The sequence below is a fragment of the Humulus lupulus genome, chromosome 9, assembly GCF_963169125.1.
Source record: "Humulus lupulus chromosome 9, drHumLupu1.1, whole genome shotgun sequence".
NCBI lineage: Eukaryota > Viridiplantae > Streptophyta > Magnoliopsida > Rosales > Cannabaceae > Humulus > Humulus lupulus.
This window is the reverse complement of record NC_084801.1, coordinates 177,614,729-177,638,974: the sequence shown is the minus strand read 5'-3', so window position 1 is coordinate 177,638,974 and position 24,246 is coordinate 177,614,729. Positions and strand designations below refer to the sequence as shown.

The following is a 24,246-nucleotide window of genomic DNA, read 5'->3' as shown; positions in this document are numbered from 1 at the left end:
AAAATAACTTTCTTACCCTTTTTCATTCTTCTTCTAGCTATTTATTATTCTTTCTTGCCACCACAAACCTTCTCCTCTCCACCACATTTTTTTTCTTTAGCGTAATTTAATATGTAATATCATTTGTATTTATTTAAAACTCATCTTTATGTATTTAAATGTAAAATTATATTTAATCTATTATAATTGATACAATTATATATTACATTTATAAAAAATAAATTAATTCAAATTATCTAATATATTATTATTATCTTGTTATGTATTTTAACTATTAATTAATTTCTTCTTCTTTTTTTTCCTTTCAAAAAACCGTTAATCTCTTTTTAAGTTTACTTAATCTTTCAAGAAAAAAAAATTAGTTAAATTTTGAATAATATAAAATAATAAATATATATTAAAGTATAATAACTTTTGTCAATACAAACATTTATTCCGATTCTTAACCAAATAAAAAAAATTATGATTTCAATATTCATTCTAAAAATAAATGTTTACCATTATCATTATCACTCCTATTTATTTCCATTTCTATTACCATAATTGTAACTCTACTCCAGGGAACCAAACCTCAACCTAAAATATTTTTTCCAACTCTCAATAATGCACATTATTAAATATATAGTACCAATTACAACCTTTAATCCAATCGAAACACACTCAAGTCTAATCAACTGGACTTAATCAATTAAGGAAGACATCATCAAATAATGAATTATGGTCAGTTGGTCACTAGTTGATATAATTATTTGGTGCTGCGACTCGAATTGTTGTCGATGCGACTAATGTAATTCAGGTGATTTGGTTCAATGTATATATATATATATTAATGGCATCATCATCTGCCTTGTCACACTAAGTCTCCACTTAACAATGAATTGAATCTGAGAGACACTCTTAACACTCGCTACTTTCTACGTGTTTTGGCATGAAAAGAGAAATTATAAGGTATTTGAGAGAGCGAGAGAGACTAGGGGTGTCAATTCGTGTTCATGGGTCGTGTCGTGTCGTGTCGATGCAGGTAATAAGAAAATGCTTAACACTCGTGGACATGTTTATATAAAGATCGTGTTAAATTTAGGTGAACCTATCATCTAATTAACTTGTTTATGACACGCTTAGGAATAATGGCGGTAAAAATACCAAATATTTTTAAATACTTTCACTTATTACCCATTCTTTTTTTTTCGGCGTCAAAATTATCAAATCTTTGTTAATAGTTTCACTTAAGTACTAATTCTTTTATTTTTGCGACAATAATATCAAATCTTTATTAATAATTGCACTTAAGTACTATTTTTTTTTTTACCATGGCAATAATACAAAATATTTGCTAATATTAAATGATAATTATGTCAAATATTTCTTGAATAATTTTTAAAATGTATGATATCATTTTTAAATTATGAAAATCTAAAATATTAAATGGAAAAAATAGAAAGAATAATAAAAAATTGAATTTATATTTAAGGGTAAATATTACAAGAGATTTAGTATTACTGTTGTAAATATTGGTAAATTATTTTGAAAATATATATAAAATCAAATCTAATTTATAAAAGTATATAAAAAAAACTAATAAAAATTAAATAAATATAAAAATTTAGAAATATATTTTTCGGTGCTTTGAAAACATTTGGTACTTTTGCTGCCATTATCTCACACATTTAATATATTTATTACATATTTATGACTCATTTAACATGTTTAATATAAACAAATTAGCATATTTCTATATTATGTGCCTATTTTAAGTACAAAAATATGATAAATGAAAGTGTAATTTTAAATAGGTTATTAATGAGTCAGTTTCGTATTAAGCATGTCAATCCAACTGACACGTTTATTAAACGAGTTAGACGGGTGAACCCTAAAATGACCCAAACCTATTAACTTCGTGTGGGTTTCGAATCGTGTTATCGTGTTTGACCCGTTTTGCCGCCCCTAATAGAGACCATATATATTTTGTATAAAGCATTATTATTATTATTATTATTTTGTTGAATTTGTTCAAAATGTCACAACAACCAAAATGTGATATAGTTTATTTAACCATCCCACTTGGATGTCAATTCTAGTAGGACCTACGTGTATGTATAATTGTATATATTAATAAAATAGTAACTACGTTTTTCTTACTTATGATAATTTTTTTCCATTAAAAGAATAAAAATGAAGCACTTGCATATACATGTTTTTGTTTCCGTAGAAGAAAATAATAAAAAGCAGTAACTAATAAGTTATTTGTCCATGTAGTGATGCATGAACAGAAAACCCTTTTTCCCCACTGATATCTTAAAAAAGCTTATATATATAACCTCAAAGGACCCGCCAGCTTTTCTACTCATCTTTTTGTATAGAGAATCCACTTTCTCATTCATTCAATAAAAATAAAAATAAATGAATACTTATAGTATAGTTATTAATATATTTATTTATATTCTAAGTGATAGAACTACAATCATTGTTAAAGCTTTTTCTCCAAACGAAAAAGTACCGCACCATGCAAAAAATAAAATTCTACCAACCAAGTTATATATATATGATAATTTCTGAACCAGTTTAAGGAGCCCACTATCCAATATTATAAAGCAAAATATATATATATGATTTTTTGGGGGGTATTTGGATGACTACTATAGTTAAAGAATAACTCTTTTCGATTTTGCATTATTTTTTAAGTGTATACTACATGGCTATTTTAATAGCTATCTACTACTATTATCATAGGACTCGATGCCAATATACTCGAACATTTAAAAGGGTTGTATATGAATAAAAAGAAGCAGAAGAATATCATCATCGACCAACAATTGCAAATATTTGTTATTTGATAAAGATGATATAGATAAAACTAGAATATGTATAGAACATAATTAGTAAGAACGACTAAGAATTTTAGTACAATTGCTTTAAATAAAGTCAAAAGTTTAGATGTGATTCACCTGGCTAATAAATACGAGCCTAATAATTAAAAGTAACTAGTTTTGAAGGCATATAATATACAAACTCTTCTTTTCTTTTCTTTGGAGTGTGCTTATTTCAATAAATAGTTCTTAGTTATGCTTTGCATTATATTATTCAGACTAGGTGGTATTTGGGGGAGATCATTTATGAAAAAATATTCTAATAAAATTTCAATAACTTGGTGTTAGATTTTACAAAAATACTGTTTTTTTTTTTTGAGTATTGTCTATTAAGTAATAACTGGGAGCACATGTAAATTACACACTTATACAGAAAATAAAAATAAAAACAGGTACGGAGGTAAGGGGTGCTCCAGTCCCAGCCCAAATTACATGTAATAATTATATATATAATAATTTTTAATTAAAAAAAAAAACTAATTTCCAAAAGACATCATTTTTTTCTCATTTTCATCGCTATTAATGATCATTTTATATTTTTGTAAATATTTCAATATTTATATTATATTCATCTCTAAAAATAATTAGAATATGAACAAAAGAAATAGAATTTACCCTTTTTCTATCTTCTCTTTTCTTAAAAGAAAAAAAAAATTAAAGATCTACTAAGAGTCACATAACACACTAATACTATACTAAGAAAGTTCATAATCAATCAAGGAACTTTTATACAGAGAATAACTGCAAGGTACAAGTTAAATGACTAATCAATTCACTTTATCAAGGTTACATAAATTACAAAGTTGTACAAGTGTATTATTATTATTATCACCCCTCCCCAAATTCAAGGACTTCAAATCAGATTAAAAAAAATTCAAGGTTGCAAATCCTTGTAATATTTTATTACTCAACCCTTAGGCTTAACATGAACTTTTTATCTTTAAGTTAAAAGTATATATATCTTTCTCCTATCGTTATATAATCTCTCATTATACAAATGGAAAAGATTGGACTGAAACTAATTAATTTTGTAACACTGCACATTGCATAATCGAACCCATTTGATATTTTTGTGCTACATTTAAAAACCTATAATAACCGACATATACACTCATTGATGGAACATCTTAGGTCGATTAAGTCCAGCTCCAATGATGAGTACAAGTATGGGAACCCATAACGATGAGGATTCAAGCAAGAACTCAAGAAAAATGGTCAGAAAACCATAAAACCCTCTAGGGCATTCAAATCATTCATGCATATAATTAATCATCTTAAAAAGCCATGTCAATACTTCAATTTGGTTTGACATGGTATCAATTTTCCTCTCATAGAGTAATAACTTTACACAAGAATATAACAACCAATCTTCTTTTATATATGTTGTTGGCATATTTTTCAGTAGAGAGAAAGATAATATACATTGGGCGGAAAGATATGGACTCTCACCTTCTCTTTTTCCTTCTTCTGCTTCTTAACCCATATTAAATTATAGTAAGGAAAACCATTTTCAACCACTCTAAGCTAAGCTTTGTTTTCATCAACTTTGGAGCACTCTCTGGCAGTCAATTGATAAATGATCATGCATATATAAAAGTATAATCTATTTTGCAACTTTGTTAGCATGCAATATTTTGACCAGAAACAGCTCCAGAAATGACACATTTCTTCTTCTTCTTCTTCTTCTTCAGCCTACAAAATCATGCAGAAGTTGCCCTCCCATCACATGATGATGATCTCTTCCGAAATGTCGATTTTGAGCTTCGAATGCACCCATTACGTATCCTTCGTTGTTTCCCTCGAGGCCAAGACCGAATCTTTGAGCTGCGTTTATAGGAAAGGGCTCTGATAAGCCAATGGTGCCGTTGTTTTGGTGAAGCCCAAGTGTTAGAGAAACTCCGTTGCTTCCAACCCCAGCCAAGTTCATGGCTGGGGCCGCCACTCCAACTTGATGATGATGAAGATGACTAGGCAAGTTGTCGTAAGACATGTTCATCTCTTCGCTTACTCCAGCAGCATCCATGACGGCTGGTACTTCGTTTCTAGAACGCTTCAACGTGGTGTCATGAACCCTATGCATCGAGGTGGATGGATTTTCAGACGTTAGATTGCTTGCTGAAGCTACATGTTCGTGTGCATTTGGCCTTGTGGCGTTTCGATCCTCTCTGTGTGAAGCTTTCTGAGCTTGGCGTGTTTCCAGCATATGTATTTCCTCCACCATTGGCTTCCATAGCCTCACTCGAGCATTGATAAACCAATTCGAAACCTGTGGATTGCATTGAAATTAGATTGAAAAACCTTCACTCAAAATCTAGTAAAAACAATTCTAATTTGAGATTACTTATGACTAGCAGACCTGGCTTCTTGATAAACCAGTTTGTTTAGCCAACATTAACTTGTCCGTGTCTGTAGGATAACTGTAAACAACGAACAATAACAGAAGCAACAATGGCGTTAAGGGTTATCCTTGAGATATTAGAAAGAAACATAAATAATTCCAAATTTTACTTACGGGTGAAGAAAATGTTCAAATAACCATGCGCGAAGAACAGTAACAGCACGCTCGGGAAGCCCTCTTTGGGGTCGCCAAACAGGTTGGTGCTCGAGGAATCCTGAGCCATGAATCGGTCTTTGGCTATAAAGACCTCTATTGCTGTTTCGAAAAGTTGGAACTTCTTCTTTCCCATGATTTGTATGGGAGTTATCCTTGTTGGAGAACTGAAGTTGGTCCATGATTGCATTCTTCAAGCACTTGAAATGTTTGGTCATGGCTTTCACTGCCAAGTTGGCGTAAGGAGCAGCGTTGCCAAGCCCGGCCACATACTCGAAGGATGTCACCACTGTCTGCATCTGTTGATAGTACTGCTTGTACCTCCTGTATACCTAAAACAAATATAACAACTTAGAATCATGCTTAATTAAGTTATTCTACAAACCAAGATCATCATCATCATTCTATAATAGTTCTTTATTCTACGAATAATATCTAAGTTAATAAGCATGGTTAATTAAGAATTTCTCAAACATCTTAGACAATATTTTCGCCATTAGTGTTACTTTGTTAGCAATAATAAGTTATAGAGACGTCAAAATCCAGTTCTTTATAGTTCGAAATGAATATAGGTATTATATATAAATCCCTTCGGCTCCTATTATTACCAATTCATATAAGAATAGTTTAACACAAATTAACTTTAGAGGGGGTGAACACATTTTAACAAGAGATTCCATACCATGCATAATTAAACAATTTAAATTGATAAACAAGACTAGCTAGAGCCTAAGAACACGACAAACAAAATACACATTGGCCAAGCTAGTGATACAAGAAAATTGTAAGTTGCAAAGGGAGAAACCTAGAAATTCTATTCTTAAATAAAATATAGTATTCTCATCCATTTCTCAAGTCATTCATTAACACATAGAGTTGAGATTATTGTTACAAGCTTATATTTACAACCTTTATAATTCAAACCATGAGAATCAAACCTTCATAATTCAAATGAGTTTACATTGACCATGCATTCATATAGTCCTTTCAATCACACATAACACACTACACTTAAAGCCAATCTAGGTACGTACTATCCCCTAATGATAGAAAAAACACATGGATGGAATAATTTGAGGAGCTATAAGAAGAAATCTAAGTCTAGCAAGCCAAAAAAGAAAACGAACTAATTGCCCCACAAAAAAGAAGACACCTACCGATAATCAATATGAGCATACATACATATGTATGTATGGCTACAGAAATAGGCTATAGCTATTCTCTTCCATACTACTTTGGAATCCTATATTATGCTTATCTACACTATTTTTCGGAGTATAAACCTTTCTCAAATGGATTACTTTTATTAAGCACATATCTACACCCCAAAACTTGTTGGACTTCTTAGTAATCACCTATATAGAACTAATTCTAGGGTATGTCAGACACTTTTATAACGCCTATATCTCACTGCATATATTCCCCCTCATATCACCTTTTCCCAAAAGACATATTTTTGCGTTCACCAAGGCCAATCTTATTTCTATACATATATTTATATATAAATGAATATATGTATGCCTTTAAACGAGAATCTAATGCACAAAAGAGCACAGTCGTTTGATTTGAATAGGTTATAAATAATCCAAGAATTAGTACTGTGCAAAAACATATCACTAATGACAACACGACTGAATGAATCAATCGTCTGGCTCTCTTATAATACATAGTCAGGAATAATAATTACAATTATTATTATTGTTATCATTAAACATTAATCATATAATATAATATACCATGATCAACATATACAGCTGCTACAGTGACAAATTCCTGGGTTTCATAAAATACCCATCTCCAAGAAAGATCTATATAGGTAGCTCGGAAATTAATCACATCGAACAACTAAATTAAGAAAATGTATCAAAAAAAATGTTACTTAATAAAAGAAAAAGAAAGAAACCTACAATTAAACCAAACGTAACCCTTTATATCTCCTTTCATTATAGTAATTAATTTCATAAGAATTATTATATACCCCTTTCCCAAAAAGGAAAAAAAAGAAAACTGAAATATATACCTCATCAAGCATCGAAATAAGCCTCGACTTCTTTTTCCGACTACTCTCGCCACCATCGGAAACACCACTACTTAGCTCAACATCATCAACATTTACTCCTCCGGTACCGGAGCTCAAGCCCTCTACCGGACTCTCCAACAGAGAAGGATCGGCGGAAAGGTTTTCAGCGTAAACAACCCTGTCTCCGACGTTGCAAAACTCTTCAAGTAACTGCTGGGCCGGCCTTAAAAACCTTGATCCCTTCAGAATCGAAGAGTAGCCCGTAAATGGACCAAGAGGAGCGGAGCTCCGAGACCCGACTCCATCACCAGCCCCCGACCCGCCACCAACAATGGCCGCCGCGGTTGTATTAGCATTCGTTGCAGACCCTCCTCCGTAAAACGCGGACCCGAATCTCTGTAGGTTCAGCTCCAAAGGGAGCTGGTTGGAATTGGTACTGTTGCTGGTGTTTTGAATCCGGGTCGGGTCATGGTGAGAAGAGAGTGAGAGGGAAAGTGGTTCAGGTTTGAAAACGCCATTGTTGAAGCCCTGCTGTTCGAAATCTCGGAGGCTTTGGAGGGTTTGGGAAGAGAAGAGAAAAGGGTTGCTGTTAATATCTTGAATGGAGGTCATCGGATCCATAAACGGGTTCCGAAAATTAGACGTAGACGAGGTGGAAGAAGACCCGTTAACCAAACCCATTAAGTTGACCACTCCTTCTTCTTTAGAAACGTCGACACAGCCCGGAGAAGACACTCCTTTTCCGACGGCGGCGTGAGAGAGCTGGTGGTGGTGATGATGATGCTGATGCTGATGATGATTATGATGAGGAGTGCACGATAGCAAATCGGACGAAATAGCGGCAGTGGGATCGTAAGAAGTGGCTAAAGGAAGCAAGCCACCGGAGCCGTGAAAGTTAGCGGCGGCGTCGATGCAAGCCGAACCGGAAGCCGGGTTGGTTGAGGACTGAGTTACGACGACTCGGAGCTTGTCTCTTCGGCTTTGTTGTGGGACATGGTATGGCTCGAAACCCTCCGCCATAACCAGGAGAAAAAGGAGAGCTAGATCAGAATATATCAGATATAGCCTCACTCTTTCACTCTCTCTCTCTCTTTCTCTCTCTCCTGCTCCTAAAAATTAAAAGATAATTATAATAATTTAAGAGAGAGAGAGAGAGAGAGATTGGGGTTTTGGCTTCGGTTTTGGTTTTGGTGATGACGACGATGATGATGATGGCGTAGGTTAACAGAAGAGAGTAGTGTGTACGTGAATATTTGAGAGGAAGTGAAGGAGGGAATTGGGTGCGTCTTCACAATAAGACTCCGTACACCAGTTCGGACTGGATCACACACACACTCTCTCTCTATAATCAATCTCAGTTAAGCATTAACAGAAACTTTCTTTACTTACTTTCTTCGAGTGAGACTGAGTCTCTGATGAATCGCTTTCTTTAGTTTTTGTGTGAGTTAAGTGTTTGAGGTTTTTTGAGGTTTGAAAAGAGAGAGAGAAAGATAGCATAGGGTTTCGAGAAACCGGACTACCACCGGCTACTTCCGGTAATAATTGAACTAACTGTTGATGTCAGATATTTCTGACAGGTTTTGGCTTTTGTCGTTTGATTAACCCCTTTTATTCATTTTTTTTCTTTTTTCTTTTTTTAATTTATGATGGAAATTTAATTTAATTTTTTTTCTTTATATGGATGGAGATGACGCACGTGAGAAGGAATAGCGATGAATGAAAGGCTGAGTTTAGCCTTCTCAACACTCAATCACTCATCCTCTCTAAAAAGTCCATCTTTTTTTATTTTCTTTTTATTTTGAATTTTTTCTCCATTTACGAGGTTAATTATATAAATATACATTAAAGTGAGACACATATACTTCTCTTTACTTTCTAATAATAATAATAATAATGTATATCTTTGTATTAATACAACAGAAATGATTTATATATTTAAAATATATATTAAAATATTACATATAATTTAAAATATATACTCAAAATTATGATGCTATAGTTTAACTTAACTAATTATATTTATTAAAATTGAGATTTATTATTTTTTTTAAAATGACACATCACTATATATTTATTTTTAAAAAATGATACATTACTATGAATAAAATGTTTAAGTAGATATCTTGAATTGACCCATCATAAATCTTAATATATTTATTATGTGTATTATACTACTTTCATTACTATCTAAGAAGTATATATAATATAATATTATAATATGCAATACAAAATTGTTGTACTATTGTACTTGTACGTAATAGTCTCTTGTTATGTAGATGGGCAATTTTGGATTATTTGAATGATTAGTAGATCTAGTGTTGGATTTGGTTTATAATTATTAAAATACACTTTTACTACTCGAGGCTTAATTTTTGCCTCGTGTGTAAAAAGTTAAACTTGGATTTAAATTTTAAAGCACCATCCTCCTTTTACCACTTTAGGGTTAGCAAATGAGGAATGAGATGATCGATCAAAAGGGGTAAGAGAAAAAAGAAAAAAGAAAAGAAGATAAAAAAAAACAATAATTGTAATAATATATAATATCGTACTAGATTTAAAGGTGAGAAAATTAAAAGCAAAAGTGTATTAAAAAGAAGGGGATTGATCTAGCTAATTAAAGGCCGAAAGGTTAAGCCAAAAAAAAAAGAAATTAAAGTTAAGTTGTGCATGTCAATGTGATTATGATTACACGTAACAACCTAATTAAGTAGTACTTTTTAAGCTAATTGTAAAACAAGAGAGCGCCTACTTCATCATTATTAATCCAGTTAATTTCTCTTTTTTTTTTAAAAAAAAAAAAAGAAAATTGAGATTGAAACTTGGATATTAGATCATGATGTTTCAAACTCATAAGCCATTGACTTTCACTAATAATTTCCTACATACTTAGCTTGGTGAGTTATTAGATTCGGCTTCTACCATAATTAGTTCTCAATCGCGTTAACTAATAGGGTTAAGTGTTTCTTAATTGAGTTTAGAAAAAAATTACATTTTTATTGTTAGTGAAACGTGGCAGCTGGCGTCCATTAATAATCATTTTAAGAAGTTGAGAACTAATTTTCAAATTAGACTTTTAACTTTAACTTTAACTAAAATTAAATAAATAAAAAATCAAGTTAGTTAGTAAACTTCTCAAATTAATAATTTCATGTATTTTGATTAGTTGAATATGTATACATTACATTAAAATATTGACTTTACTATATATAGTATCAATTATGGAATATTCAAATATATATAATTTTTTTAAATTGTTTAACCGGTGGTTTAGGTACTAATTAATCAAACCAACCCAATTATATGTATACTATAAACATTATTATATATAATTAATAATCACATTTATGATTATTATGTTTAAGTAGTTGCGTGTTGAACGTTAGGGTGACATAAAACCCATTACCTCAGTGCTGTGACATTATACCATCCATTGAGAGTTGAATCGTATGTCCCCACTCATATATTATTCACACACACAAATAATTTATATATAAAAAAAAAATTAGGGTTTTTGTATGGTGGAAACTATATAGCATAAATAATATGTATATACATGTCAAAACAAAAATACAAAAACATATTTTTTCTCAAAAATAAAAATAATAAAAAACATAGCTACAAAAACTTTTGCATGCATTTAATAAAATTGCTGCTCATTTTAACAATTTTCATCTTTTGTTCATTCTACATTTCTCAACTACTTATTCATGATTGATTGATTACGTCCACATACCCAATATCTTCCTTTTTTTTTTGTTTTAGTTTTCTTCTTATTTGTCGTACCATATACCCTCAATTTTAAATAGTATCATACTATGTCCACCTCTTGGATCTTGGATTTTCAAGTATATGTATTAATAATTTTAATTATAAAAATATATAGATAGATCGATCGAGACATTATTTAGTATAAATATATAAAATAATGTATATAATACAATTTTTTTTTTTTAAATGTAACACATATGCTAACTGGCGGACTAAATGGGACCCTATAGGGCAGCTGCTCCTTCTTTATTATTATTAATCAATATGTAATTAATTTAATATTTTAGCTTTTTTTTTCTTATATCTTTTTGTATAATAAGTGTGTAGATAACAAAAATAATTTATTTTAATTATTTTTTATTTTTTTAATGTTAATTTTAACGAAATATTCTTATATTTAATATAATATTATTATATTTAATAGTAGTTTGTAAACATTTAAACTTAAATAAAATAAATAATAAGATATTTTTGAGATATTTTATAATGATAATTATTTAAAAATAATAAATAATTAAATAAATTAAAATATGATATTTTTGAGATATTTTACAATGATAATTATTTAAAATAATAAATAATTAAAAAAATTAAAATATGATATTTTTCAGATATTTTACAATGATAATTATTTAAAAATAATAAAATCATACATTTTATAACTTAAATAAAAGTTAATTAAACATAAAATAACTTATTAGAAAAATATCATATTAAACATATAATATAATTTACTGTGAATTAGCAACAAATTATTTTTTTAAACTAGCAAAAAACTTAAATTTAAAATCCATGTATAATATTTAATATTACATTAAATATATAATATATAATTTCTTTTTGTCACCTTCAAATTAAAAAAACTAGTCCAAACATAAACTTAAACAAAATTAAATAAATTATTTAATTCAAATAGGATATTTATTTCAAAATTTATATGACATCAATATAAATTTAATAAAAATAATTAATAAATTTTATAAATAAAACTAAGCAAACGTGCATATTACACGTTGCTTGTATCTAGTATTTATACTAATAAGTGTAATTAACAATATATTTTCTTTCATGTTTACTTATTATTTATGGTAAAAGAAAAGTCCGAGTCTACCATTACACATATTAGATTCAATATATAGTGACTTATATATATTGTAAACATGGAAAATTTTCTAATTATTAAGGATATTTATGCCAAACACAAAGAAAAATATTAATATATGTAATATTCTAATGTTTGCTGATATACATCATATTAAAAATTAAGAAAATAGAAACGATGTAACCCAATAAATAAAAACATGTGAAATATATTAATTAAACACGTGTAGTTTCTCTATGTTTAAGACACTAGGTCCCATTTCTCATGCTGATATATCAAGCTTTTCATTTAACATAGTATGAATTATATTTGATTGAAAACAAATATAATCAAAATAATAATTATTTTCTAATTTTAAGTCTTAATGATCCACTGACATGCATATATAAAAAAACATTTCAATCACAAGTATTAACCACATAATTTTTTTATTTGACAAATCACTCGTATTGTACTAGTAAATAGTAAGACAACATAATTTTGTTAAAAATAAAGAATAGTACAGTAATACAACATAATTAAAATTTTAAATCATCGTAAGAAAATGGGACACGTGTCAATTAGCTCTGACAAACAGATCTCTAGTTCTGTATATATATATTTTATATTCAACAGTAATTATTATTACTGCCAAAAAAAATAGTAATTATTATTATTAGTATAATATAGTTCAGGTGACATCGTCATGCTAACGTTCTGATCAGATCTCTTTAATAAAAACACTCATTCAACGAAATCTTTTGCTTCACAAAACTTATTATAATTCATATCGATTATCACATCACCCTAATAAACAATTCTATATATTTGGGACGATTACAATGGGACATCCATTTTGCCCTAGTATTCCTTTACATTTTTTTTTTCACGTTTAAAAATTATAATTTAATTTTTTTTATACTTATATTTATTTTAAAAAATTATAAATAATTTACAATATTAAAAATAAATTTTTAAATAATTTGTTTATCAACTTTACAAAAAAGTTTCAAAACAATATATATCTAATTTATAATACCGTAAATTATGTAAAATTTATGGAAATTCTAAATAATTACATTGTATTGTATACTGTCATAAAAAAAATTGTAATCTATCCATATATTGAAAGCACAAAAATATGTTAATTTTAAGTTTATTTTATAAGCACGTGAAACAAATTATTTTGAACTTTTTTTCAGTAACGTAAATTATTTAGAATTTATTAAAAATTGATGGGATATCTACTATTACTATAGTGTACATCATTATATAAAAAAAAATTGAGTCATAATTTTTTCACGCACTAAAAACTTAAACGCTCCTACTAGTGGGGACAAAAGGCATAGTCTTATTTTAAAATTTTATTTTATATATATAGAGAGATTCTACTGTAGGAGCTTCAAAAAGAGCTTTTTCGGTGGGGTTTTTGTCTATTCCCCGCCCGTAAACAGTTTTCAGCGTAATTTTTTTATGACCGTGCGCACTAAAAACTTAAATGCTCCTACTAGTGGGAACAAAAGGCATAGTCTTATTTTAAAATTTTATTTTATATATATAGAGAGATTCTACTGTAAGAGCTTCAAAAATAGCTTTATCGGTGGGGTTTTTGTCTATTCCCCGCCCGTAAACAGTTTTCAACGTAATTTTTTTATGACCGTGTATATTATAGTTATTTAGAGCATTTGCAAATTTTCAAAAAATTATGAATAATTTATAAGGCTAAAAATTAGGTTCAAAACAGGTCGTTGCACACATAACTAATTTTTTTATGCGCGCAGAAAATAATATGTTTTAACCTAATTTGTTATCATAACTTTCTAAAATTTTATAAAATACTCTAAATAATTACAAAATATACTATTATAAAAAAAATTGTACAAAAAAAACTATTTACGAGTAGAAGTACACGGGAGCGCTACTGTTAGGATTCTTTTTAAAACCCATACAATAAAATTTCTATCCATATATATATATTTATCTTTTTAGTTTTAATTAAAAAATGAAATAATTATAAAAAAGAAAAAAGAAAAAGAGAAAGAGAAAGAATCGCCCGGGTTTGCCGTGGCTGGACGGAACGGAGTTTCAGAGTAAATCTCTCTCTCTCTCTCTCACGTAGTACACACAGCCTTTTTAGACTCCATTTATTATTACACTTTATTACACAGTCTTCGTACTCACACAGTCACACTCACTCTCACACCCATACTCACCTCTTTTTTTTTTTTTTTTTTAAATTTTTATAAAACAAAAACATTAAACGATTACTACTACTTCTTCTCTAGTCTCTGTGTAAGCTTTGCTCAGCTTTGATGTTTCTGATAGTTCTTCCCACGCTATTAATTTTTATTGGGTTAAGTGCCATACAAATTTCTATTTTTCTAATTCAATAAAAGGATAAGGTTTAAAACTAAAAATATAAATAAAGTTAACTGGATTATGTAGTTATATTTGTATTAAGTCGTATTTGTAGCATTTAAATCTCTTAATAATATTTTTTCATTTAGAACCTGACTTATAAAAGCATTTTTTTACAAAATCTTTCTTAAAGTAAATCTTAAATTTTGAGTAAACTCAATCATGCCTTAAAAGAGTTTTTAAAAGACTAAAAAGTTAAAATTCCACTTTAAGAAGCCTTGCCAACCAAGCTCTTAATCTGGTATAGACAAGTGGTTAATGATGGAGCTAGATCCTGATTAGTTATTTTGAAAGGAAATTATAGTTTATATTATTATTTTATAGGTAAGTATGAAATTAAAAAGAATGAGTTTCATATTCTTAACGTGGTGATATAGATTTCGTTTGCAATCAATTAATATCTTTCAAATTTGGTTTCATTGTGTGTTTTAAGAAATAAATTTTGAAATTATTTGTATTTTTTGTTTAACCTGACAATGTCAATCACAAGATATTTCGAATGTTATGATTCTTGTTACAAGCACAAAAAGATTATTTTAGAATTTTTGAAATTTGGAATATGATGCTTTCTTTATGAATGTTAAATTATTTTGTGAGCAAATCATAGGAGTATAGACGCTCAATATGTAGCAAAGACTGGAATACCTCGAAATTAATAGGATGATATTAGTATGGAACATTACAATTGAATAGATATTTTTACTACTACCCTTGATTATTAGTTGAAATAATTAAATTATAGATCAATAAACATTCATTAGAGTTATTTGTTCTTAGCATTGCTTTAGATTCTAGAGTAGTTGTTTGTGCTACAAAAATTAGAAGTGAATCAGTTATGGACGATTTTATATTTATGAAAGATTGTCGAACACAACTTACATTTAACAAAAGAAATTGATATTTTATGGTATATGAATTTAACATATTAATCATCGTTTTTTTTTTATATTGAAAGAATAATATTATTTACAAGTGTTTATTAATTGTACTTTACTTTTTATTTTTGTAAAGATTATATATTAAATTTGGTGTACTTGAATCTTTAAGATGAAAAACTATAAATTATGAACTATAAAAACATAGATTATACTTTATAATTTCTATTAAAAAAAAATTGGGCCCTTCCTACTAAATTCTAACTTCGTGTCACTGCATGTGGTACCGTTGACACAGATAATGTTCAATGACCAATTACACACCAAAACACTAACAGTAGAGTTTTTCGCCACAAAAAAAATTACCCAGATATTTAAGTGTTACGAACATCACTGCATAAGAAATTTAGTTGCAATTCTCCCTTAAATAAAATATTTAGTACAATATATATATAATCATGTTACAATTAGATATAGTGCATACATAAGTTGAAGCTGAATTTCATAAAAATAACTTTTATGTATTTAATTTTATTTCTTTTTAATGCTGACATTACGGTCTTTAAAATAATAATGTTGAATATAGAGATGGAACCAAAACTAAAATATAAAAGGACCAAAAAAATTAATAGAGATTATAATAATACATACAAAATAAAAATGTATAATCCTTTTTTTAGGGTCTCATATATATTTTTACATATATTTATAAGTTTTTTTTTAATTATACATTGTATAAAATTATGAAAAAAAAAAGTTAGGGGAACATACCCCACCCCAGTCCCCTAACTTTGTCGTGGGTTGAACAACTTACTACAAAATAACCTGAAATACCATCCTAAGTCACAATCAATACCATAATATAATATAGACAATATACACACCTAGCTTTGTGTGCTTGTTATTAGAGAGAGCCAATATCTTATCATGTTCTCTTACATTCACTATATTAATAAGTGTAAAAAAATATAAGCATAATTTTTTTATATATATATCTATGTTTATTTTAGAAAAGAGGGTGAAATAAACAGTACTGACTGAAGGATAAATAATTAATGAGGTTTCCTGTTGAATATTTTTGGCTGGGTGTATAAATTTGTTTATTAAAAAACAAAAAAATTAAATATAGTTAATTGTGGACTTTTTTATAATAAAATTTTTAAAATGTTATTTTTAAAAAGAAAAAAAGATGGGGGCTAGCACAATACATATCTAGCTTAGTGTACATGTTATCTGAAAGAGCCAACATCTTATCTTGTTCTTTTTATTAGGCTTTGTTTGGTTAGCAAAACAGAGAGTAAAACGGATGAAGAGAAAATTAGTTTTTTTTTTTATATTATTTGGTATTAGAAGTAAAATTAAAAAGATGAGAAAAAATTAATTATTAAACTTATCGTATTATCTTTTTGAGTAATGATATGTGCACCTAAATATTATATACAATAATATGACACTTTAATTTAATGAATTATATTTATTAAAACTAGGACCCATTATTTTAAAAAAGAGTGACATATCATTACTCTTATTCTTACTAACATAAATATGTATTAATTTTCTTGAAAAAATATGATATTTTACATATTTCTTTTGTCTAGCTAATGTCGAGATTGAAATTTACGAGTAGAGAGAAATGGGTCTCCTTTCATCTTTCCTTTTCTTTTCTCTCTCTCCCTCTCGTCAAATAAGGGATCCCACATCTCCTTCCACACTCATTTTCGCTTGACCAAACATAGTGTTAATGAGAGTGAAGTATGTCCTATTATTTGGTTGGGTGTACAACTTTTTTAATTAAAAATAATATAAATTTTAAATAGTTTAGAAAAAGAAAAAAAAAAGAAGGGGGGTAGCTAATGACTCCGTCAATGAAGATAAGTATATGTAAAAAAAAAGATTAATTAGTAATAAATAATAATTATGATAACTTTATCTATAAATTAATCTCAATTATTACGAAAAGGATCATGATCACGAGAAAGGAATAATACAAGTGATGAAAAAGAAAAAGAACTGTTATAACATCAGCGTTTTGCGTGAAAGGAAGGATCTCATGCACTGTCAAAACAGTGTAAAATATAAATATACAAATCTATTCATTAAAAATAAATAAATAAAACTTTATACTGAATTAATTAATATATAATAGTAAAAAAAAAAAAGAGCTCATGCAGAAATGTAAGGGCGGGTACGATGGTTTTACCCTTACGATATAAAAATAATAAACTGGATAGGATAAAATTGTGTTGTGTTCTGTTGGAGTATAGTAGTAGTACGTAGTAGTCGAAGACTAAAATAAAGACTAGTAGTAAGTAGTGCTAGACTAGCAGTACTTTAATATAATATACAGATAGGTATCATAATGAATGAGGACCGTCTGATCATGATGGGGTTCCTCGAAGTTGGTGTTCAAAGCAAAGCAGGTGATATATATATATATATATGATGTGGGTGTAAGTGTAACTATCAGTGATGGCGGCCCCAGCTCCAGCCCCAGCACCAGAGCTAGACCAAGGCCAGGCTCGCCACCTTGAGCACTCTAATGGGTTGGAGCCAGTTGGTGTAGGCTTATTATAGGGAAAGTGACGTACATCTTTTTTTACTTAGTATTTATTTGACAATTTAAGTTTTAGAGAAATGCCAAGGATAGTTATTGGTGTCTAACATTATAAGTAGTTGGCATACTGTTTTTGGTGAAATTTAATATTAGGTCTTACATATTTGACTTTAATAAAAATTATAAAGTATTACTAACTAACCATAAAGTATCACCTCATATGTTATTGGGCACCTTAAGGTGTCAAATACTACACAAATTGATATCTCATAATTAATTAGCGATGTCTTATAATACTTATTAAATTCAAATACGAATGACTTACTATTAAATTATACCAATAGCAATATATCACCTTCTTGCCGCATCTCTTAGCAATTCTTTTTTTTACATGCCAATCTCGCACCACTCCTAACCCCATTCTCATTTTTTGCTATTATTATCTTCTACTTTATTACTATATACACACATATATATAAATGTCAATAAATGAGTAACAACTTTTTCATTGTTCTTCCTTTTGTTTTTAATTATAATGTGCTTGAATAATGATTACATTGGTATACTTATGTTACACCCATAGTATTTATAATGAGTATTTACAAAATTGAGAGAAAAAAATAAGTTGGAAAATTTTCTTTTTTTTTACTAAAATAGCCACTTCAAAAATATATTATTTTTAAAGTAATTCTCTATAATCATATTTACATAGATCCTAATTGTCTGAGTTTAGGCTTTTGGTTTTGGCTTGTGTAAAAACATTTTTACATACAACATTTTTTAATTAATAGCTTCTCTTGGAATGTCTTGTAAGAGTAACAAGCAATTTGGATTAATAAATCCAAACAAACTTCACAAGTGTTTTACAATCAAATAACAAATAAATCATTTCCTGGAAGCAGTGCTAACGAGAGCTGTTGAATATTGATTTTGTTATAATGTACTGAAAAAGAAAATTAACATAATTTATTTACATAAAAAATATTTTATAAATATCTATTTATTCTAACTAATTATATTTCTTCTATATAAAAAAATGTGTAGATAACAAAAATTTTTAATTTAACAGTTTTTATTTTTTTCTGTTAACTTTAACAGAATATTCTTATATTTAACAATAAATTGCATGACTTAAACTTAAATAAAATTAAATAAATAATTAAACAAATTAAAATATGATATTTTTTAAATATTTTACAATGATAATTATTTAAAAATAATTAAACTATATATTTTATAACTTAAATAAAATTTAATTAAACTTAATATTATATTAAACATATAATATATAATATTTTGTTGTCAATGTCAATTCAAAAATTAGAACAAACATAAACTTAAACAAAAATTAATTAATTAAATAATTAAAATATGATCTTTTAAGATATTTTATGATAATTAAAATAATTAAATTATATTTATTTAAAAATAATAAAAGCATACATCATTTTTTTATCTTATAAATTTGTGTGATAGTTTATTTTTTATCAAGTGAATGCAATTTTTTTTCTTCATCAAATTCACTAAATGACATTGTGAAATTATAAACTAAAAATAGTTGATGCATATATACTACTTTCTACCCTATGATTTTTTCTATTCTTATTTTATTTCTATGATTAATTTCTTTTTAAATATTATTGTATTTTATATATGTCATGTAGCTATATAAATATATATCCATGTGTAGAGATTATTGATATAAATATTTATATATACTATAGAATTATAATTCATTCTATTATATATATTTAAAAAAAATAGTCAACTAATTTTTATTAAAATTATAAACAATATTTATAATTTTAAAACTAAGCAAACATAGAGTGTGTATTACAACGTTGCTTCAGCAATTAAATATATAAATATACATTTAGATATATACATATACATTTGCTTCAGCCTAGTATATATATACATATAGATTTATATATTTAGTATTAATTTTGTAAGGAATATATTTATTAATTAAGAGAATGTTTTTGCTAAAAGGACTATAATTTTTTTAATGTTGGATATACATCTAAAAATCTAACTAATAAGAAAATAAGCAAGAAGTAAATTTTGATAAATAAAGGAATATATTATATTGGCATATCCAGCATGATTAAGTTGGTAAATAAATACAAATTTACAATAATTACTTACAATAAATTGATTAATGTTTAATGATCACAAAAAGATAAGATATGATCAATTGTTTGTGAATAATTTATTTTCAAAAAATCTAAAATTGGTTTTTTTTTTTTAAATAAATAAATATAAAAATGTGATGAAAATAGGGATGCACTAGTACTAGCTATAGGCAAGTGTAAATAAAGATGGATTAAATATTGATCAATAATTGAACTGCCTAAACAGTCATCTGTCAAAATGTAGGACTTACGAGGTGTATGATTCAATGGAAGTAGCATGTGATTTGACAAGTCAGCCACAATCTTACACACAATAATAATGGCTCTAAACTCTATATAGTAGCATTATTTTTATATAGTTTAATCCAATTTATTCTATTCTATTTTATCAAATTTTTATTTTTATTTTATTAAAATAAATTTCAGTTATGTTGGTTATATTTGTGTCGTTTTTTGACCCCTTAATTAGAATGCAAATTTGATAATTGTGTCAAAAATATATATTTCAATAATAATGGTTCTATCTAGGGAGTAACTCATGTCTAAGGAAAAAGTGTTTAATAATAATTTTTAAAAAAATAAAATAAATATAAGTGATAAAAATCTAAAATTGGATCTTAAAACGTACGTCTACCTATATTAATGTCCCATAAAATTGGTGACAAAATTAATGTTATAGTACTATCTACTCAACATGTTATGAATCACTATAATTGAATAGTAATAATTAAAGCCATTGCATTAAACCATCAAAGTGAAAATGAAAAAACATATAAATTACAAGTTACTATTCTTTTATATACAAAAAAGATATGAAACTCAATTCATGATATTATTGAAGAAAAAAAGTACAATAATGGAGATACACATGAAGAAAAAGTAATAGCAAAACACAAAATATAAATAGTTGTAAAGATTTTCCACACAAAAAACTACATATTGTAAAAACCCTTATCATTAATTAGGCCATATTTTATAGTAAGCACAAGCATTTTGGTGAATTAGAATCTGTAGAGGTAGCCATAGATGAGCTATGTATATTTATATGAGAAGTAGGAAATAATCATTATTAGTTTTCTGCCGTAATGTAGATGCTATACAAGTACCATGAATTGTTGGACCCTATAAAGATTTTGTAAAACTTCTTAATTATTCTTCATCAGAACCTAGTGGAGTTACTTGTTTTAGAGTATATATTCTCTGGCTCTCCAAGTACCATTACCATAGGATAGACATATACATATATATATATAAATAAATAAATAAAATTAAAAATTTTAAAAATATATCTTCCCTATATTCCATTAGAAGAAGATAAATATAAAAATAATAAAAAAAATACTTGTATGGGAGAGAAACAAAAGAGACCAAGAAGGGCCAGGACAAAACTTTATAAAGCATATTATAAGAAGATGTTTTAATTCATTGATGTGAACCAGTCACTTCCATAATTGGCATTGAAAGAAAAGCATACCATATGCATATAGCTGTCATATTGCACCAAAAAAAAAAAATTAAGATTACCTCAAAAAGATTTTTGGATAAGATTTTAGAGATTTACACAATAGTGAATTAGGTACAAATCTAAAGTCTCAGTTTTCTTGGTGAGAAATAATGTCTCCAGAAATTATTACCTTTTAGAAAAAAAGACATAATTTTTTTTTTATGAGAATTCAATCCATAAAACTTTATATTGGTGTATATGTTTTTCTTTACTAGAACTGGTATACTTTTCGCATTTTTTATTTTATATTACCCTAAGTCATACCAAAAAATATTCTCTTATGGATTGAAAATATTTCATTATTATTTGTTACACCCACATTTCGAGAATAAATAAGTCGTCTCGAAATGTAGGCTCGTAAAGACTAAGCTCGGGATTACCAGGTGTTAGTATTATACTTATACGAATTGTCACGGGGTTACAGATCTGCTATCAGCGTTCGAGCATAAATTGCAGGTTCGAAAGCATTAACCTTCTCTGATGGATGAGCTCGACAGACTAATCAACTGAGGAGGAGACGACAACTGGAATGGTGAGCTCAAAGCTACGAGTGTCTCGAAAGCGCGTTAAAGCAATATTTAAGCTCGATGACGCATTAAACACACATAGAAAAGCTGTTAGGAAATTCTTATTTATTTGTGATTAGTTAATTAAATTCCTATTTTTATGGGTCTTAATTTAAATAACGCATTTAAGTTGCATTATTATTATTCAAATATAATTTGAATTTAAATACGTGATTATAACTTCCCTAAATGAGGGAATATATTCTTGTAATTAGGACTATAAATAGCCTGAATATAGTCAATTGTACACACACAATTTGGTACTGGAAAAGACTGCAAAATTGCTTTCGCTTGAATCTTTCACATAGAGTTCATAATAAAAGTGACATGGATGTAGGCAGATTTTAACTGCTGAACTACGTACAAATCTTTTTTTTCTTCCTAATCAATTGTTTATTGTTTTATATAATTAAGTTAACGAAAAACAGCATCAATATTATTTAATTTTATCCTATTTTTAAAAATTAAATTTTAATTTTCAATATTATTATATTATTGTAAAAAATAAATAAAATAGAGGGTGATTTTTTTTTACTAAAACTGTCACATAATTTTGTTGTTAATTATATATTATTGAGTTTATATTTTTTTGGACATTGTATATTATCTTATTATTTATTTGGATCTTGCGTTTTGATAAATTATTTTTTGGACTTTATATTTTGTAAAATGATTCAAATATACTCGTATACCTGATTTTGATGAATAAAAAATTGAATATAAAAACATTGTTGTTAGGTAAAATAATTGTGTTTTTGTTCAAAATTGTTAGTTTAATGAATTATTTGTGATTTTAGTTCAAAAAACTTTAATCAAAATCGGATTTAATAGTTTATTTGAACTATTTTACAAAACACAAAATCTAAAACATAATTCATCGAAATATCAAAATATAGGTTTTAAACAATTAAAGAGATAAAATAAATGGTTAAAAAATATAAAATGTATATTATTTAATCCTTCAAATTGTGCACTGTCATATAATCATACACTACTTCCACATTTTTTAAAAACAAATAAAAATAAATAAACACTCTTGGTACTTCCAGGTTATTATCCATCTAGAGATGAGTGTATATATGTTTTTTATAATGATGACAAAACCACATGATTGTTAATTTGTTTGTGTTCCTAATTGATGTGATTAATTTTCTTCAATAATCATCATAAGTAAGCACAGCTATTTTTATTATTATTATTATTATATATTCTAAAATTAATAGTCTCCAACCTTATTACTCACCAATGATAACAATTCTCATCTCACGTGTTGAAGTTTTTAATAAACTTGAAATATCCAAAGAAAGTGCAATAAATAAAAGATAAGATAAAAGTTGTGTGTGCGGTGGTCGCACAATTGACATCATATTCTACTTTGCCAGTTTTACCAATTGATTGTAATCATGCAAAACGTAATAAGTTCAAACATCAATATTACACATAAATAAGGATAATTTAGTAATTTACTTAGACAAACTTAATACATGTAGGCTCTTTTGTTTAAAATAATTAAAGTGACTTTGTTATATTGTTTCTTGAATTTATTATCTTTTATTAGGAAGGAGGTTTTTTTGTTTTTAAAAAAAATGATTTTATAAATAACCATTAACTCTAAACCATTAAATATTGTCATGTGGTTCACATTTGATGAAGTATGCATCTTAATTTCTCAATATATTTAATAGATACTATAAATCCAACAAAGTTAACAATAATGTGGAATTAATTTTAACTATTTCATATAAAAATTTAATTGTCATTTAAGGAATGATCAATGACCACTTTTATAACAAACTCAAAGAAAACTCATGCAATAAATCCCTATATTAAAATTTTTAAATCATATGACATGAGATTAGGTGGCATAAGAAAAATTAAATAAATTCTACTTAGTATAATTGATCAAA

The 24,246-nt window shown here is 27.4% G+C and overlaps 1 protein-coding gene across 1 annotated transcript; it reads right to left on the bottom strand.

The window, feature by feature from the left end:
- Window positions 1-4,085: 4,085 nt before the first annotated feature.
- LOC133801302 (BEL1-like homeodomain protein 9) lies at window positions 4,086-8,878 on the bottom strand. Its single transcript, XM_062239471.1, has 4 exons — window positions 7,439-8,878; window positions 5,380-5,750; window positions 5,224-5,284; window positions 4,086-5,133 (listed from the first exon to the last, which is right to left on the bottom strand). The coding sequence occupies exons 1-4, from the start codon at window positions 8,456-8,458 to the stop codon at window positions 4,555-4,557; spliced, it is 2,031 nt and encodes a 676-aa protein (XP_062095455.1). The 5' UTR covers window positions 8,459-8,878; the 3' UTR covers window positions 4,086-4,554.
- Between the last annotated feature and the right edge of the window lie 15,368 nt (window positions 8,879-24,246).

Bases quoted from the DNA above. Each gene is read 5' to 3' on its own strand.
- LOC133801302 (XM_062239471.1), bottom strand. From the start codon at position 8,458: ATGGCGGAGGGTTTCGAGCCATACCATGTCCCACAACAAAGCCGAAGA. The intron at 5,751-7,438 runs GTATATATTTCA...TATTTGTTTTAG, and splicing joins TTATTTCGATGCTTGATGAG to GTATACAGGAGGTACAAGCA. The intron at 5,134-5,223 runs GTCTGCTAGTCA...TGCAATCCACAG, and splicing joins CTGGTTTATCAAGAAGCCAG to GTTTCGAATTGGTTTATCAA.